This window comes from Narcine bancroftii, chromosome 1, assembly GCF_036971445.1.
Source record: "Narcine bancroftii isolate sNarBan1 chromosome 1, sNarBan1.hap1, whole genome shotgun sequence".
Taxonomy (NCBI): domain Eukaryota; kingdom Metazoa; phylum Chordata; class Chondrichthyes; order Torpediniformes; family Narcinidae; genus Narcine; species Narcine bancroftii.
The window spans coordinates 46,251,095-46,270,524 of NC_091469.1; the positions used below are offsets into that span (position 1 = coordinate 46,251,095).

The window sequence follows — 19,430 nt, forward strand, 5'->3', positions numbered from 1 at the left end:
AGCAGGAGCAAATGAAAGTAAAACAAGGACAGAGTGGAGTGCCATTGTGGGAATGAGCAGTGCAGGAATGGGAACAAGGCTTTGGCGAGGAGATACAGGTGAGGAGCAGGTAAAGTTTTTGTAATGGTAATATAAATCACCAAATTAGAGGTAATTAAATGAAGTATTCATGCAGGATCAGATCATGTGTTGTAGCAGCATAATGTGGGAACTGGTGGATACCACTGTAGTTCATGATGAATACATCTCCAGCATAATGTGGGAGCTGGTGGACACCACTGTAGTTCCCGATGAATACATCTACAGCATAATGTGGGAGCTGGTGACCACCACTGTAGTTCCCGATGAATACACATGCAGCAAGTGTTGGTTGCTCAAATAATTTAGGTTCAAAATTGATGACTTTGAATCAGAGCTTCAAGCACTGTGGCAGATCAGGGGTGGGGGTACCTGGACATTCACACCCATTAGAACAGCTTCCTCAAATTTTAAATTTGGCCTGTGGCCATGGACAAAAGGGAGTGACTGTGAGTGAGGCAGGTAGTGGGATCCAAGAGTCAGTGCTGGAGGAGCCTCAGCCCTTGATCTTATCTCAAATCCGAGATTCTTTCTCCTTGTGTGGATCGCAATGGGGGCCGTAGGAAGAATGAGCAACTTAACTATGGCACTGAAGGCATTCAATAGAGGGAGAGAAATGTAGCGGTAATCCAGGATCAAGTAGTTAGGGGAATAGACAAAGCTCTCTGTTGCAGAGATAGAATGTCCTAAAGGCCATGTTGCCTGCCTGGTTCCTAGGTTTGGGACATCTTTGCTAACCTGAAGAGAAATTTGTTGTGGGAGGAGAAGATCTAGTTGTCATTGTCCATGTGGGTACCAATGACATAGGGAAAACCAGGGAATTGAAAGAGCAAGGGACTGAATTAAAAGGCAGAATCAAAAAGGTGGTGATCCCTCAATTACTACCTGAGCCATGTGCAAATTGGCAAGGGTTCAGAAGATTAGAGAGTTAAATGCATGGCTCAAGGATTGGTGTGGGAAAAGTGAGTTCCAATTCATGGGAAATGGATCCTGGAAAATCGCTTGACTCGGACGGTGGACAGGGCTTTAAACTAAATAAAGTGGATTCAACAGATTGGAGAGGGATGGATAAAGTAAAAGAAGTGTGGATAAAGTAAAAACAAAAGATATAAAAAGAGAAAAGTAAGGGGTGGGGGGAATAAAAGTCAAGTGTAAAAGAAATAAAGATTACCAGATTTTAAAAGCACAGTGAATAGAAGGGCACTTAATCTGAATGCTCGTGGTATCCAAAACAAGGGCAGTGAACCTATGGTACAAATCAGTACAAAGGGGAGAGGATTGGGAATTAAATATCTAAGTATATCAGGCCATATGGAAGGACAGGCAGGAAGGCAAGGGCGATGGGAAGCGCTCTTAGTTAAGATTGAGATCAGGGCAATAGTGAGAGATGATGCAAGATCTAAGGAGTAAAGTGTTGGATTCATCTGGGTAGAGATGAGGAAAACTAAAGGGGAAAAAAATTACTGATTAAAGTTGTCCACAGGCCATCCCATAACAACATTAGTCACACAGGTAATGAACCAAGAAATACCGGAGGCATGCAAGGATGGAATAGCAGTTATTGTGGGGGACTTTAACACGCACATAAACTGGATGAATCAGGTTGGTTGAAGCCACCTTGAGAAATTTTCTTGAACAGCATGTTACTGAACTTACAAGGGAGCATGCCATCTTGGATCTGGTCCTGTGCAATGAGACAGGTAAAATCAGCAATCTTGTAGTTAGGGGTGCTCTTGGAAAGAGTGATCAGAGTATGATTGATTTTTCTCATACAAATGGAGGCTACAATTGTTCAGTATAAAACTAGTGGATTTTGCCTAAACAAGGGAAACTACAAGGGGATGAAGGAGGAGTTGGCCAAGGTTGACTAGAAACGCAGATAATATGGAGTGACGATTGAGAGCAGTGGAAGATTTTCAAAGAGATTTTTCATGGTGCTCCACAAAAGTATATTCCAGTTAAAATCAAGGACAGCAAAGATTGGGGACAGCCATCTTAGATAACTAAGGAAATGAAGGCATCAAACTAAAAGCTCATGCATACAAAGTTGCCAAGATCAATGGGTAACTGGAAGATTGGGAAAACTTTAAAAAGCAACAAACTATGAAGCAAGCAATAGGGAAGGAACGTAGATTATAACAAAAGATTAGCACAAAATATAAAAATGGACAGTAAAAGTTGTTAAGAATTAATAAAGCGGAAAAGATGGCTAAAGTGAAAGTTGGTGCCTTGGAGGATGAGAAGGGGAATTAATTTTGGGTAATGAGGCTGAGGCTTTGAATTACTATTTTGTGTCGTTCTTTACGATGGAGGGGCATGTCTAACATGCCAAAGACAGAAGTTATGGGTGTGACAGGAGGTGAGGATCTGGATGTAATAGCTATCATTAGAGGTAGGACTGAGAAATACACTATAGACAAGTCCCCTCATCCTGATGACCACCTGGTTTGGTATCGTTAGCAAACATTTTAAATTTAAATTTACATGTACAGCATGGTAACAGGCCATTTTGGCCCACAAGTCTATGCCGCCCAATTTACACCCAATTAACCTACACCCTTAGTAAGTTTTGAACAGTGGAAGGAAACCTGAGCCCCTGGGGAAAACTCTTGCAGACACAGGGAGAAGGTACAAACTCTTTGCAGACAGGGTGGGATTTGAACTCTGGTTCCGATCGCTGCTGCTGTAAAAGTGTTGCACTAACAGCTATGCCAACCATACACCCCAAACACTTTGGACACTTCAGACAAATCATTGAAATGGATTGTGAATAATGAGGCCCAAGGACCTTGCAAAATAGAGAAGGATCTATTAATGCATGCAAGTAGCAACGACATAAGTAAGAAATGGTACGAGATTCTACAAGCTGAATTCAGGGAGTTACAAGATAAATTAAAAAGTAGGATCTCCAAGAAATCTCAGTATTTTTACCAATGACAATGTCAGTCAGACTAGAAACAGCAGGAAAGTGAGGAGGAATACACAATTTGACCAGAGGTATTGGAGGGAGGAATTCAAATTCCTGAACCATTACAGCCAGTTCTGGAGAAGATGGGAGCAGGACAAACCAACGTTGGCCAGGGCCAGAATCAATGTCCTGGGTTTGAGAGTGGGGGAGGTTTGCTAGTGCTGTTGGGAAGAGTTTAAACTCATAGGGCAGTGAATGAGGATCTATGTAGGGTGACAGAAGGGCGTGGAATGGAGGCAGTAGCAAAAGTAAGAAGAGGGATGAAAAGCATAAAAGGAACAAAAAGAGCCACTTTGAAGTCTAATTTTAACAAACCAAGCCTGAAGGTTCTTTATTTCAATGCAAGGAGCAATGACAATAAAGTTGAACTAACAGCAGAGATAAATGTTAATGGTTCTGACCTGATTAGGATTACTGAAACATAGCTCTAGGATAACCAGGATTGGGAACTTGATGGTAAAACACCCAAGTCTGCAGACACCACAGTTGAAGTAAAAACACAATGCTGGAGAAACTCAGCAGGTAAGGATACCTTGATGAAGCACTCAAGCATGAAACAATGGTTATGTATTTTTATCTTTGCGATATAAAGAACACTTTTGGACCTTCTGAGTTTCTCCAGCATTGTGTTTTAACTTGGGAACTTAATATTCAAGAGTACACAACATTCCATTATTGTCAACAATCACAGAGGAACAATCGATAGAAATTGTTATCAGTCATGAAGCAGTCAATTGGTGCTGTAAAAAGTCACTAAATCTCCAGGGCCTGATACTTTAGGTGGCTTCAGAGACAGTGGACGCACTAATGATAATTTTCCATCATTCTCTATACTCTGGAGCATCTCCTTTAGATTGGCGGATTGCTAATACCACACCCTTTTCGAAAAAGGGGAGCAACCAGGGAATTATAGATCAGCTAGCTTGTCTTTAATGGGAACAATTCTGGAGTCAATTATTAAAGAGATTAAATTATTAAAGATGTCATTCCCATGTTTATGTATAGGAGTGACAGGATTAGCCCAATGGAAATCACACGCTTGACCTATCTTCTGGAAATTTTTGAGGATGTAACCAGTAGAGTAGAAATCAGTGAACCTGCTGATGTGGTGTATTTGGACTTTCAAAAGGTTTTTTGACAAGGTCCCACACAAGAGATTGGTGTGCAAAATTAGAGAACATGGTATAAGAAGTAATATATAGATAGAAAACTGGCATGCAAGAAGCAGAATGATAATAAATGGGGCCTTTTCAGATTGGGGTAAAATAAATATTAATGATCTGGAGGACAGAAATGAATGCAATATTTCCATGTTTGCAGATGACACTAAGATGAGTGGTAATGTAAGCCGGGATGAAGATTCCAAGAAGCTGCAGGGTGATTTGGACAGACTAAGAGGGGGCATGGCCCATCTCAATGCTGACCATCAACACTACTACCTGAACATTAGCAACTGTGTAGCCAATTTAAGCTCCAACTCGATTTACAAATTTGCTGCCAACACCACCAGTGTTGGCTGAGTAACTGTATATGATAAGTCATCATGGAGTGGATATCAAAAATCTGGTTGGGTGGTCCCAGATCAACAGTCCTTCTCTCAAAATCACTAAGACAAAGGAGCTGATTGTCAATTTTAGATTTATTGCGAGAGTACATACCTGACATCACAAACTACTCTGACATTCTTTTTCCTGTGGGCAAGGAATATAACCACTTACTGGCAGGGCAAAAAGACTGTATACAGCGTATACATGTAAGCAAATAAACTGTAAACAAAAACAAATGTAAACAAACTGTGCAAAACATAGAGAAGTTTCAAAAAGTCAATAAAGTACATAAGTAAGAGTCCCTGATTGAGTTTTTGTGGAGGAGTCTGATGGTGGAGGGGTAGCAACTGTTCCTGAACCTGGTGGTGAAAATCTTGTGGCACCTGTACCTCTTTCCTGTTTGCAGCAGCGAGAACAGAGCGGGTGGTGGGGATCCTTGATGATTGCTGCTGTTCTCTGATGGCAGTGTTCCCTATTGATGTTCTCAATAGTGGGGAGGATTTTGCCTGTGATGCCCTGGGCTGTGTTCACTAGATTTTTGAGGGCTTTATGCTCAGGGATATTGTTGTCCCCGTACCAGATCATGATGCAGCCAGTCAGCATACTTTGCATCACACATCTGTAGAAATTTACTAAGGTTTTTGATGTCATACTAAATCTCCGCAAAATCCTGAGGAAGTAGAGGTGCTGACATGCTTTTTTATTCATGATGCCATTAGTGTGCTGGGTCCAGGATAGTCCTATACAGCGACTCCCAGGAATTAAATTTACTCACCCTCTCCACCTCTGATCCCCAAATGATCACTGGAATGTACACCCCTGGCTTTTCCTTCATTAAAGACAAGCTCCTTAGTTTTGGGGACATTGAATGCAAGGTTATTGTTGTTATTGGTGCAGCCGAGTTTTCAATTTCCCTCCTATATACTGACTCATCATCTTTCTTTATACAACCCATTATTGTGGTATCATTGGCAAATTTGTAGATGGTGTTATTGTCAGACGAGCCACACAGTCATAGGTGTAAAGTGAGTAGAGCAGGGGGCTAGGAACACAGCCCTGTGGTGCTCCTGTATTGATGGATATTGTGGAGATGTTTTTATGGATCCTCAATGATTGTGGTCTAGAGGTGAGGAAATCCATGATCAAATTACACAGTGGGGTTGTTGGGAGTCCCAGGTCTTGGAGTTTGCCCATCCATTTTGAGGGGATGATGGTGTTAAATGCCAAACTGTAGTTGATAAAGAGCATCCTGATGAATGCATCTTTGTGGTCCAGGTGTTCCAGGGCTTTGTGTAGAGCCAGTAAGATGGTAACCACCGAAAAATTTGTTGCTATGATAGGCGAACTGGAATGCATCCAGGAGCTGATATGCTTCAACAACAGCCTTTCAAAACATTTCATCCCTGTTAATGTAAGTGCCACTGGTCAATGGTCATTAAGGCTAGTATGATTGACACCTGTTGGAAACAGGTGGGTACCATGCCCTACTAGAGTGAGTAATTGAAGATATCCGTGAATTTATTGGTAAGTAAGTCAACTCAGGTTTTAATACTCGGCCTAGTACTCCATCTGGGCTGGATGCTTTCCTTGGATTCACTCTCCTGAAGACAGCACACGCATCATCCTCAGATACGGACATGATGGGATCATGGGGGGTGCAGAGAGGTGGTTCTTCTTTGCTACTGTCATCGAATTGGGTGTAGAAGGCATTGTTTTCCTCTGGGAGCAAAACTTTGCCATCTGCTACTTCACCAGATTTGATTTTGTATCAGGTTATGGTATATGGGCCCTGCCACTGCTGTCGGTGTCCCTTGTTTCCATTTTCATCCATCATCTCCACTTCAACCAGGAGATAGCTTTTCGCAGGGCATACCTGTTCCTTCTGTATTGATCTGGCTCTCAGCAGGTTCTGGATTTCATTGTTCATCCAGGGCTTCTGGTTGGGGATAGCTCTAAACAATTCAATGGGGATACACTCATCCACAGCTGTGGATAATTTTAGGAAAGAAAGGCAGAGGGACTCAAATGTCTGCATTGATGGGTTGAGAGTGGTAAGTGCTAAAACATTCAAGTTCCTGGGAATCCATATTTAGAAGAGCTTTCCTGAAGCCAGCACATAGAGGTAACCGTGATGAAGGCACACTGATGTCTCTATTTTCAAAGGAGAATTGGCAGATTGAACACTAACTTCTACAGATGCACTGTGGAAAGTATGGAGACTGGTTGCATCACAGGCTAGACTGAGAATTCAATTGCACAGTAGTGCTGTAGGCTCCAGAAGGTAGCAAACATAGCTAGGTCCTCCATAGGACCTACTGAAAACATCTGTGAGAGTCGGTGCCTCAAGAAGGAAGCCAACATTTCAAGCAGAAGGTACAGAAGCCTGGTCTAGCACCTCTAGGTTCGAGAGCAGTTCCTTTCCAAAGCTATCAGGCTCTTGATCCTTGGACTGCTCCAACACTACAAAAGGCCTATCTATTCTACACCATTGAAAAGTCACCTTTTTTGCAGTACTGTAACTGAATATTTATCACCTACCTTTGGTATTTATTATCTCTTTTTAATTCAATTAAGAATACTATTGTAGTTGTTTACAGTGTCTGTTTGGCCATAGCATTGTACAATGAACCTGACAAATTCATTACTGTATTATCATAAAAAGACATGATAAATGAAAACTTCCCATTCCAAAATCTTTGTGAATGGGTGCGCAACACAATTTTCCTTTAGGCACCTACAGTTAATTTTAAACTCAAAAAAAGGATATTAAATCTCTTGGAGCCCTGTGTTCAAGTGTAAGATGAGCTGCAAAGTCGTCTGTGACATGATTAGGATCCCCTCCAGGTAATGCTGCACAAATTGGACAAACCTGCAACACATCAAAAGAAAAAAGTTATATATTGGAGGAGGAAAATTTGGCCCCTCAAGTACGTGCTTTCAATAAATCATGACCCATCCAACTGAAACCTCAATAAATTTCCATTTATGTTAATTAATGCTGGGTATCTTTTCATCATCTTTATTTTAAAAAAATTTCCAGATACAAGGATATTTCCCGCTTTTCAAAAGAATGTTTTATGAAAGACCTACATTAGTACTTTTTTTTGTTAACTGAAAGAAATCCAAAGAGGATTTTGGCTTTCATGAAAAAAGACGTAAAGCAAATATGGTATTCAACAGGCTGTCAGGAGAGCGCGGGGCTGTGGGATCAGCATGGGGGACCGAGAGCGGGCGTAGGGAGAGCCAGTGGGATCAGCGTGGGGACTGAGAACAGGGTGTCGGGAGAGCATGGCCCAGTGGGATCAGTGTGGGGACTGAGAGCAGGCTGTCAGGAGAGCGCAGGGCAATGAAATTAGCGTGGGGACTGAGAGTGGGCTGTTGGGAGAGCACGGGTAATGGGTCTGGGAACGCTGAAAATTTTTTCCCATATAAATTCATGGTAATTGCTTTATCACTTTGCGCCATTTTGGCTTACAAAAGGTTTCATTTCGGATAGTGGGAGGATACTTGTATACAAATCTGTAGATCTTTCAGCTTCCTTTAATATCTTTTCCAATATATACCATCTTTATAAATTTCCATTTTATTTTTTCACTTCATTGCTTCAAACAAGATGATCTTGTGTATAATTTATTATTGGTTGGTGGTCATTCAGCCAAAACAATCCAAATTAAAAACAGAAAATGATGGAAACACTCAGCAGAGTGCATCTGTAGGGAAACAGAATTAACATTTCAGGTCAAACCATCTTATTTTGTCTCCTTTCCAGTTCTTGTGAAAGGTCTTCGACTTGAAATATTAATTTGGTTTCTTTTCCACCAGATATAGCCTGACCTGCTGAACAATTCCAGCATTTTGTCTTTTAGATTTTCAACAAATGTAATTTTGTTTTATTATTTACTGAAGTTCACAATTAAATTATCTTTCTCCTTCCTTCTTTCTGCCTCACCAATTACAACATTATACTGTAAACCCTGGTATCTGGAATTTAAGCAACTGGCAGCCTTAAGAAATTGACAAAAACAAATAATAAAAAAATTAAATAAATAAGAATAAAATAATACGCAAGTTTAAAATTGTAGGTGTTCTCTGAAGTAACACATAAGCCTTTGGTGAAGATGGAAGCAAACATTCAGTTAGTGGAGTGCCTTGGTCATGCTTTGCTCGCAGCAGCTGTTTGAATAAAGTCAGTGATGGTGTCGCCTTGGATGAAGAACTGGTTGATGCCGCTCACTGTTGGGGTGACTCTCAAAGTGTCTCCTTATCATGCTTAGTAACAGTTATCCCAGTCAGGCTTTATCTGTAAACTTGGAAGGGCGGGGGGGGGGGGGGTGGGTTAATTATCTATAACAATATTGTTAGTCTTTCAGGTGGCTCCATTGTGTGTGTGAGTGTGTGTGTGTGTGTGTGTGTGTGTGTGTGTGTGTGTGTGGGTGGGGGGGGGGAGGGAGGAACCTGCAGATGCAGCAGCAATGGTTAAATTTTTTCCAAAGAATGTGACTAAAAAATAAAGTAAATTGCTTGACAGTTTATATATTCATGCAAGTGAAGTTTGTTCAGTGAAAGTACAGGATAGTATTTTTGTCTTTTAAACTGTTTATTCTTAATGCAGGTGTACTTGTTAGGCATCGTTAAGAGCAACCAGAAAGTGCATCTATCTGGCATCTAACTATTCCCATTGCCAGATACCAAGGGCTCCACTGTATTATAATTCAGTGCACACAATGATTTATAGCCAATTGTCAACCTGACTTTTCTATTTTTGATGCCAATGAGCTTGTTGCATTTTATTTAGGCTATAGCAGTACTTTTTCAGCTGAGTAATATACATTTCTGACAAACAAAAGGGGTCCCCACCATCAATCATTCTGGAACACCACGAGTCGCTAGCCTCTAGCCAAATAAAACCGTTCCACCATTGCCCTCTGACCTCTATGGGCCAGCCAATTTGGAATTCAAACCATCAATTCATCATAGCTCAAATGCATCTGTACTTTCTGGATCAGCTCACCACAAGAGACCTTGTCAAATACCTTACTTAGTCCGTGTAGACAACATCCCCTGCCCTAACCTTGCAAGTCAACTTCATCACTTCCTGAAAAAGCTATCAGATATTTAAGACATGATCTGCCATACACAAAGCCATGCTGATTCTCCTGAATCTGACCATGCCTTTCTAAATCTATGTAAATTAAACCATGCCAGCCCAGGGCTTACACAGCAAATGCCAAAACTATGGGAAATGCTGGTGAACAGAAATACCTTGGGGGACAATGATATAGTTCTCTGAAAGTAGCAAGACTGGGAGAGTGGCAAAGTTGTTGTATGGCATGCTTGTCTTCATTGGCCAAGGCATCAAGTGCAAGAGTTGGGATGATATACAGGTACACGATCCTTTATCCAGACATCTAAAATCTGGAAAGCTCCAAAATCCAGTAAGTGGGGAGAGAGGCGGCTGGTGCTTGGGGGAGGCAGCCGGGCAACTGGGAGAGGCGACTGGGCGACTAGAAGGGGTGGGGGTGGATACGGCAGCACAATTCGGGTGGGCTTTCCGAAATCTGGAAAAATCCAAAATTCGCAACACACTGTCCCCCAAGTGTTCTGGATAAAGGACCTGTATTACAATTGTACAAATTGATCGTCAGACTACATTTGGAAGTATTGTGTGCTATTCTAGTCACTAATTGAGAAAGGATGCAATTGAGCCAGAGAGAGTGCAGAACAGCTTCACAGGAAATGATGTCTGGACAGGAGGGTTTGAATTACAAGAGAATGGATTGATTGTTTTTTTCATCCACGTGGAGCAAAGGAGGACCATACAGAAGATTGAAAACATAGACAAGATAGCCATAGTCTTTTTCCTAGCGCAGGGGAATCTAAAACTGGAGTAATAGGTTTAAGATGAAGGGGGAAATATTTAAAGAATCTGTGGGACAAGTTTTTCCCACTACCCAGAGGGTAAAGGGTATATGAAATGAGCTGCCAAAGACAGTAGCAGAGGCAGATATAAATGATAACATTTAAAAGGCATTTGGATAGGTATATGGATAGGAAAGGTTTGGAGAAATGTGTGCCAAATGCAGTCAAATAGAATTAGTGCAGAAGGGTATCTTGATCAGCAAGAACGAAATGGGCCAAAGTTTCTGTTTCCAGAGCAGGCTCAATGGGATAGATTACCTAAATGCTTTTTGATTAAAAAAATAACTTTGCAGTTTCCACAGGGAAAAAAGGTACACTCAAAGAAAATGAATCTTAAAGGGAATTTTACAAGTTAACCTTGAAAAATACAAAGGGGAGTATGAGTGCTCCATATAGTAGGTGTCTGAGTAACTAAACTCAATGTTACTTCCCCATGATTAGCAATACTCTCAATGTACAGACAGCTCCTTATTTGCAGCATTAAGATTCTGGGCAAGTAATCATCTTTTACTTTAACATAATTCAATTTAAGATATACAGGTACACAATCCTTTATCCGGAACCCTTTGGGGACAGTGTGTTCCGAATTTTGGATTTTTCCAGATTTCAGAACAAATGCCAGCTGCCCCAGATTTAAGCCCACCCGAATTGTGCTACTGTATCCACTCCCTTCCAGTTGCGCTGGCGTCTCTCTCCCCCTCGCCCACCCAAGTGGCGCTACCGTCTTTCTCTCCTCCCCTTGGCCTGAGTCACGCTGCCGTCTCTCTCTCTCTCCTCCCCCCCCCCACCCCCACCCCCGCCCAAGTCACATTGCCGTCTCTCTCCACTCCCCCCTCCCGGATAAAGAATTGTGTACCTGTATTAGACAAAGGGATTTTTTAAATAGCCTCCTGAGATCCACATCTAAAGCTCAGAGCATCTATATCAGAAAGTATGGAGTTTTAGCAACAAACCTACCAGTTGCAACACTCTCTGAATAAATCTGCTCATTATTATCCCATAAACTAATACACCCAGAGACAAATCATTGTATTCATCTCATACAAACCTTTAAAAACTTATTGCTACTACCACTGTATTGATCAAAGCCTGTTGAAGAAGAGTGACAATTAAAATAAGAAAAAGAGCCCAGGTGCTAGTTATGGCTTGCTATCTTCTACATTATCCAAATTGAATTGCAGATATGTGGCTAAGTTAAATGTAGAATTTGACTCAAAGGATTTAAAGTTACAGACTCAGTCATAGAGCCATACAGCACAGAAAAAGGCCCATTGATTATGTCCATGCTGATCTTTTTATCCATTAACACCAATCCCATGTGCCCACATCAGGACTATATCCTTCTATGCCTTCCCTATTTAAGTGCCTACCTAAATGTCACTTACATGTAGTAATTGTATCTGAATTCATCAACTTCTCTGGCAGCCAATACAGATATCAACCATTATGTAAAAATCCCCTTTAAAGCTCCTCCCTCTAACCTTAAATGCATCCACTTGTTTTTGATACCTATATCATGGGACAATATTTTGACTATCTATCCTATCTTTGCCACCCATAATCTTATATACTTCTATTGTCATTGTTCCTGAGGAAACAATATCAGCCTACCTTAATCTTCCCATAACTGGTACTCTGATCCAGGCAACATTCCCAGTCAGTCTTCTTTGCACTCTCTCCAGTCCAGGCATATGGGAATATCGCAGAACAACAACATGGTCAACTTGTATAAGACAAGTCAAAGAACTCGTTCCATGAGATATAGTCAGATGACAACTACATCCCTCTTATAGTATGGCATCCAGAACTACACATTATACTCCATGTGCAGCCTAATCAGTGTTTTGCAAAGTTTCAACAAGATGAGGCCATCTTGTTGAGGCCAAATTTGGAGTACTGTGTACAGTTTTGGTCACCAAATTATAGGAAAGATATAAACAAAATAGAGCGAGTACAGAGAAGGTTCACGAGAATGTTGACACGATTTCAAGGTTTGAGTTACAGGGAAAGGTTGTGCAGACTGGGGCTTTTTTCTCTGGAGCGTAGAAGATTGAGAGGGGACTTGATAGAGGTGTTTAAGATTTTAAAAGGGACAGACAGAGTAAACGTGGATAGGCTTTTTCAATTAAGAGTGGGGGAGATTCAAACTAGAGGGCATGGTTTAAGATTGAAGGGGGAAAATTATAAGGGGAACTTGAGGGGAAATTTCTTTACGCAAAGGGTGGTAGGGATGTGGAATGAGCTTCCGGCAGACGTAGTCGAGGCGGGATCATTGGCTATATTTAAGGAAAGACTGGATAGTTACATGGAGAGGAGAGGACTGGAGAGGTCAGTGGGACTAGGAGGGTGGGGATTTGTTACGGCATGGACTAGTAGGGCCGAACTGGCCTGTTCTGTGCTGTAAGTGGTTATATGGTTATGTTCCAACTCTTATATTTTTAAGCCCCAAATAATGAACAAATATACCCTCTTCACCACCCTATCAACTTGAGTTGCCATTTTCAAGGAACTATGGACTTGCACCATAATATAGCTCTGTTCATCAACCTGCCAGTGACTCTACATATCCTCAAATCAGAGTAAAAAAATTAAATACTTTGAACGATTTTTTTTTCAAACTATACCAGATCCTCATTCAAGAAAAAAAATGATACCAATGAAATTACAGTATTTCAAATGTGAACAAACCAAACACAAAAGCTCAAACAAATCACAAGACAGAAAGATAAAACGCCAGTTGTTAGAAAAACTGAAAAAAGGTTACCGAAGACTTAGCAGGATTGCTACCTTACTTGTTGCCCCAGGATTTTTTTTCCATCTTGTATCGCAAACAGTCTGAGCTTTTTGGCTATTGTGCCAAAAGAGACTGAAAGGGCATTGGGAATCATTATGAGGGAGTTAGTAAATAATGGGGAGATTAGGTTGATTGGGGGGAAAAAGACTAAGTAGGTGCTGATCTTCAAAATTTGGATTAAACAAGAAACAGGAGTACATTTGAGAATGATCTGTACTAGAACAATCAGTCAACAAAAAGTCAAAGAGGGAAAATTATGTAAGCCAATCATGAAAGCCTATTTCAAGAAATGACAATCCAAATATAAGTAGTCCCTGTCTTGCAACATCTGACTATCCGCACATATGACCAAAATAAATATAATGAAAAATTATATTTATCTATAAAAGTTGATGGTTTTCTGATAAAAGTAGGGGCATACCTTTCAAAAATAACACCTCCAGCAATGGTGGCCAAGCTCTAGCAAAACTTGCCCTTGGTTTTCAAGCTCTTGCGAGAGCTAGCATGGGGACACTATGTTGGATTTCACCAATTCCAATACAGATACAGGGACTTCCGACTTGTGGCCATTTCGAGATAGGATCGGTTCCTCAGAACCGATTACAGCCGTAAGAGGGGACTACCTGTAAATAAATGGAATTTCTATACCAATAGGAGCTTCCCAAAGTGCACCTGGCAAAGCTGCACATGAAAGGGGCACATAATTAGCAAATGTCCCGGAATCTGATGGTGTGCTTACCGTTATTTCTAATTTACAAAAAAAAAACAAATTCAGAAATTTAATGGACTTAGTCAAATATACAGTTGATGTCAACCTAAGCAGGAGCACAAAAAGGTCAAAAAGAGTTGAATAAAACATGCAAGTAGAAATAATTTATTAAATGTAATCCAATGCCAAAGCAGGAAATGAAAAAATTATGACCTCCAAAAATGGAGGTGACATTTTCCTCAAACAGTTCTAGAAAAGTTGCACACTCTTTATCCTCAAATGATCCAACCTTTACAAAGCAGCAGTCGATAAAGCCAATGAAGTTGATACTGGAAGACTTAAAGTGCCTAATGCCATGATCAGATTACCTCTCTAAACCACACTTTTATAGTTGGCTGCCAAATGAAAAGTAGCATGAACCAACACAGAGAAGAACAAATTCTGAATTATTATAACAGTCAAGAAAAGTGTGTCCTTTCAGCAAAACAGATGAAAGAATGGATAAATTTGAATCATTACTTTGTCATTAGGGGAACATTTTTTTAAATTATCCTGAAATAGAATTTTAGGCATTAAGTGAGGGAATTAAATCAGACCAAACTTTCTTAGCCTCAACAATTACGATATCTTGATTCTTTCTTCCAAAATACTTACAAGTAAAATACTTGATCTTACCTATCAATCTCAAACAGTTCTGAGACAAATGCTCATCCATGAATAAAAAGTGAGGGGTGTAAGAAAGTTCTGCCCCTCCCTTACATGTTGTGTAATGCAGAGCGAAAGACTATTTTTAACTAAAAGGTCCTACATGTGTGCATGAATCCAAGTGATTTTTAAGTTAGACTTGAAATCTAAAGAGAGCCTTTATAAAGAGTTCAATTCCCAACCAAATTCTGGGACAAGAAAGCAAAATCCAAAAAGTGGTAATTTTTAAAAGATTGGTTTATACTGTTTGCCTTCTAATCTCTGGAACTGCACCAGAGAACTTCCAGTAACACCATTGTTGGTATCTAAAGTTATTATGTTTAACTGAATTAAAAACACCCAGTAACCATGGACTCTGCTCCACCTACCTATCCTTTCCTAACCCTAAATTCTCCATTATGCAAAAAAAACTAATCATCTTATAAAAGATGTTTAATGATGCAGATTCTACTGTTTCATTGGGAAGAGAATGACACAGATTCACTACTCTCTAGGAAAAGCAGTTTCTCCTCAACTTAGTCCTAAATCTACACCCTGAAATTTTGAGATTTTCCCTAGTTCTAATCTCACCTACCAATGAAAACAACTTTCCTGCTCTAACTTACCAATCATTTTATACATTTCTTTTTTACAAGATGTCCTCACATTCATCTGAATTCCAGCAACTCAATCTCTCCTCAAAGATTAACCCCCTCATCTCTGGCATCAATGTGGTGAACTTTCTCTGCACCACCTCCAAGCACTTTCTCAAGCAAGGAGACCAGAACTGTACACAGTACTCGTTTTTATTTCAAATTTCCAGCATCTACAGTTTAAAAATTTTCAATGACAGTGGATGGGTAGCCTTCACAAGGGCAGCATACAATGTGGCCACTACTCAAGGTGCAACCTCACCAGCATCTGTAAAGTTGAAGCAGAATGCCCCTACTCTTAAATTCCATTCCTCGAGCAGTGAAGATCAACATTCTATTTGCTTCTTGATTACCTGTTGCACCTGCAAACCAACCTTCTGTAATTCATGCACAGCACTCCCAAGTCCCTCTGCACAACAGCAGAGTGCACCTTTTAATTAATAATCTTCTGACAAAAATCAACCTCAGGAAAGCCACTCTCTTCAGTGATGAAACTATTCATCTGAGTAAAAAGTTCTCCAAAGAGAAAGGACAGGTTTATACATTTTAATGCAACAGCTTAGTAGAATAAAAGAGCAGAGGGAATTGATAACCTCATGTCAGGGGTGGGCAACTTACAGTCCGTGAACTATATTTATATGGCCCAGTGCATAGCTGCCCCATTGGGTGCATCCTCCCCACCCCACTCTGTGCCTTGGAGACACCCCCATCCTCTGTTGTGTATACACCCCATCCCTGCCTTCTATGTGAGACTCCCCTCCGCCCTCTGTGCTGGAGACTCCCCGACCCCCTCTCCCATATCTGTCCATAAATCTCTCTTTGTCACTTCCTCTCTCTCTGTGACATGCCCCTCTCTCTTGGAGTGAGAGCCCCCTCTCTTTGTAGGAGGCTCACCCTCTCTGTGTGTGACATTCACCCCCCCCCCCCCACTGCTGTCAGTTTTGGGGTTAGTTATTTTGTTTTCAATGAGACTAATTTTTCTCCTTTTTGATTTTAATGTTTTTTTTTTAATTGTGTCATTTTAATGACTAACTTGTGATTTTTGGTACATTTCCAGAATTGAAGATGCCTTTGCTGACCTGAAATGCATTGTCGTGTCAATTTATTTATTTATTTATTATGTCTATTTATTTCATTTGTGGTAGTAGCAGTGCAACCTACCTTTCAACCACTGACACACCATCCGGCCCATGCATGGTAAAAGGTTGCCTTCCCCTGTCAGGACTTTTAAAGTAATTCATGTATTACCAATTCTCTTGAAAATTCAGAAATTAAGAAATAAAATAAAGTCCTAGATAATCTAAAGCTCATATGAAATTAAGATTTTATAGTTCTATCCACTCTGTCTGCATCAGTGACAGGGATCTCCCAGTGGCCAACCACTTCAAATCACTCCCATGCTGACGTGTCTTTCTATGGTCTCGTACTATCTCACCAAGACCACCCATAAATTGGAGGAGCAACACTTAATTTTCCATCTGGACACTCTCCAAACAGATGGTATTAATATAGGTGCAGTTTCTGCTAGCCTATTCTCCATTCTCCCTCTCTCCTTTCCCCTTTGTCTTTTTTCATCCAGCTCTCCATCCTCTTACTTCTCCATTCACAGGTCTATATAGAACCATCCCTCCTCCTCTTGTCTGCTGGTGTGTCCTCACTCCCTTATCCACCTATTAGCTTCTGCCTGTGGGACTGTCCACCTCCCCCTGCCCCTCACCCCACCATTACATTTGGTGCCTCCCTACATAGCTTAATGAAGGGCTCAAGCCCGAAACGTTGGTTATGTATCTTTATCTTGCTGCATAAAGTACACTGTTTGGCCTGCTGACTTTCTCCAGCATTATGTTTTTACTTCAACCATGGTGCCTGGAGACTTTCATGTTTTACCTTGTGTAAAATTAAAAAACAGTAGAAAATAGATTATCTACAAAAGTGCCTACTGTGAAAAAATACAAAAGATTTTCAAGACAAAATCTGCAAGTGATTGAAAAATGTAATGAGAGGTATTAAAATTATAAAAGGATAAGGTTGCTACTTCTTTCTGATATTTAAAGAACTACAGAGACAAATATCAATGTTATAGGCCTTTGGTCTCCAACCTGAAAAAGCCAAGTCTATGGCAAGCAACTTGGTAAATATGTTCATTTCAAGAATAGTTTTCAAGAAAATGATTATGGAATGAGAGATTTGATTGTAAATAAAGTCAATGGGACAGATAGTTTTTTTTTAGTACTGTAAAAAAAAATAAGGAAAAGAGTTTCTCCCTCTGGCCCTACCTTCGCCTCCCCTTCCCTCTCCATTGCCTCTCACACATTTCTCCTTCATTTGTCCTCTTTTCCTCAATCCTCTCAAAATTCTCATGAATTTCTGGGTGAAATTGTGGTAAAGATCAGGGTAAAGCCCATAAAAGACTATATAATCCAATGGATTTTCCATCTCCAGCAGAAGTGCTTAATAGTGCATGCAGACTATAATCAAACAAGGAAACAATTTGTCATACCAATTCACAAGAATATCTAAACAGGAAGCTAATCATATCCTGAGATATCAAGATTCATAGGCAAGATCTTCAGCTGCCAGGATCATTGCCTGAAGAGGGCATACAAAATCACTGAAGACCCCTTCCACTCTGCACATAGAATCTTTCAGCTGCAGCACCACCGGGCTGAGGAATAGCTTCTTCCCAAAGCAGTGAGAATGCTGATCAACCAAAGGAACTGCTCACATTAACCATCTGAGACTCTCATATTGACAAAGCAGTATTTATTAATTTATTTGTATATATGAATATTTATCCTGCATATATATTGTTTCTTTGTGTTATGTCTGGTTGTGCATCTACGTGTTTTGCACCGAAAACTGGAGAACAATATACTTGTGCAATCAGATTACAATAAACCTAACTTGAATTTGAAGATGAATAGAAATGGACCAAGACAGACTATCATGCAGAAGTTCGATTAACAGGAATGGGGAAGAGGAATGAACGAGAGATCCTAATACAGCAGAACTTGTTATCTAGTTCTTGCCCTCCTTGTTCTTGGTGTTACTAGAAGGACGAAACTGCAAGGGAAGAAAGGCTGAGGGAGGTAATGGTGATGAAGAAAATGGCTATTACCATTGCATAGAAAGAGAAGCTGGAGGGACTCCACAGGTCATGGAGAGAAATGAATATTCAATATTTTGGGAAGGGGAGAAAGCAACCATAAAAAGAAGAGGGAGAGAAAGGCCTGAGGAAGGGCCAAGAGGATAAAGGACACTGGACGTATTAAGGTGGGAGAAAGTGGGGAGACAGGTGGGGGATGATACCTTTGGGGAGTGGGGATGTTGGAAACAGATAAATGGAAACAGTGGAGACCAAGGACAGACAGTCAATGGGGGAAAAAAGGAGAGGAATTAAAATGGCTAGCAACAAGGAGTTCCGAGAACAGAGCACAGGTAATCAGTAAAGTAGTTGCCCAGTCTGTATTTGGTTTCACTAATCTAAAGACCACAGAGATAGCACGAAATGTAGTGGATTAAGAGAGAGGATACCTGCATTTCCCCATTTCAAACACAGTCAACCCCACCCTTTATCTCCCAAAGAGAACAAGGATAGAGTTCCCTTGGTCCTCACTTTTCATTCTGACAGCCACCACATCTGGCACATCATTCTTCAACACTTCCAGCAACTACAAAGTGATCCCACTACCAGCCACATCTTCCATGCCGCAACCCTTTCAGCCTTTCCAGAGACCACACTCTTCATGTCTCCCTGATTTGCTCTTCCATCCTGACCATTCTTCCAGCCCCTAAGACACCTCCTGCTACAACCACTGTAGATGTAAGAATTGTCCCTACATCGACTTTCTCACCTCCATCGAGGAACACAAAAAGACATTCCAGGTGAGGTATGGTTTCACTTGCACCTCCTCCAACCTCATCTACTGCATTCAGTGCTCTGAATATGGTTTCTTCTACATTGGTGAAACCAAACACAGAAGAGGCAGTACTTTGCTAATTACCTACAGACTGTCATCAGGCATCAGCGGAGATCCTGGTTGGCAGCCATTTTAATTCCCCTCCCTGTTATATGTGG

At 40.7% G+C, this 19,430-nt stretch overlaps 1 protein-coding gene across 1 annotated transcript in view; it reads right to left on the reverse strand.

The window, feature by feature from the left end:
- The window catches only part of kcmf1 (potassium channel modulatory factor 1), a 132,192-nt gene that overhangs the window by 22,122 nt on the left and 90,640 nt on the right, over positions 1 to 19,430 (reverse strand). The window contains exon 4 of the mRNA XM_069925718.1: positions 7,361 to 7,462. Within this exon, the coding sequence (XP_069781819.1) occupies positions 7,361 to 7,462 (102 nt within the window). The remainder of the gene's footprint in view (positions 1 to 7,360; positions 7,463 to 19,430) is intronic.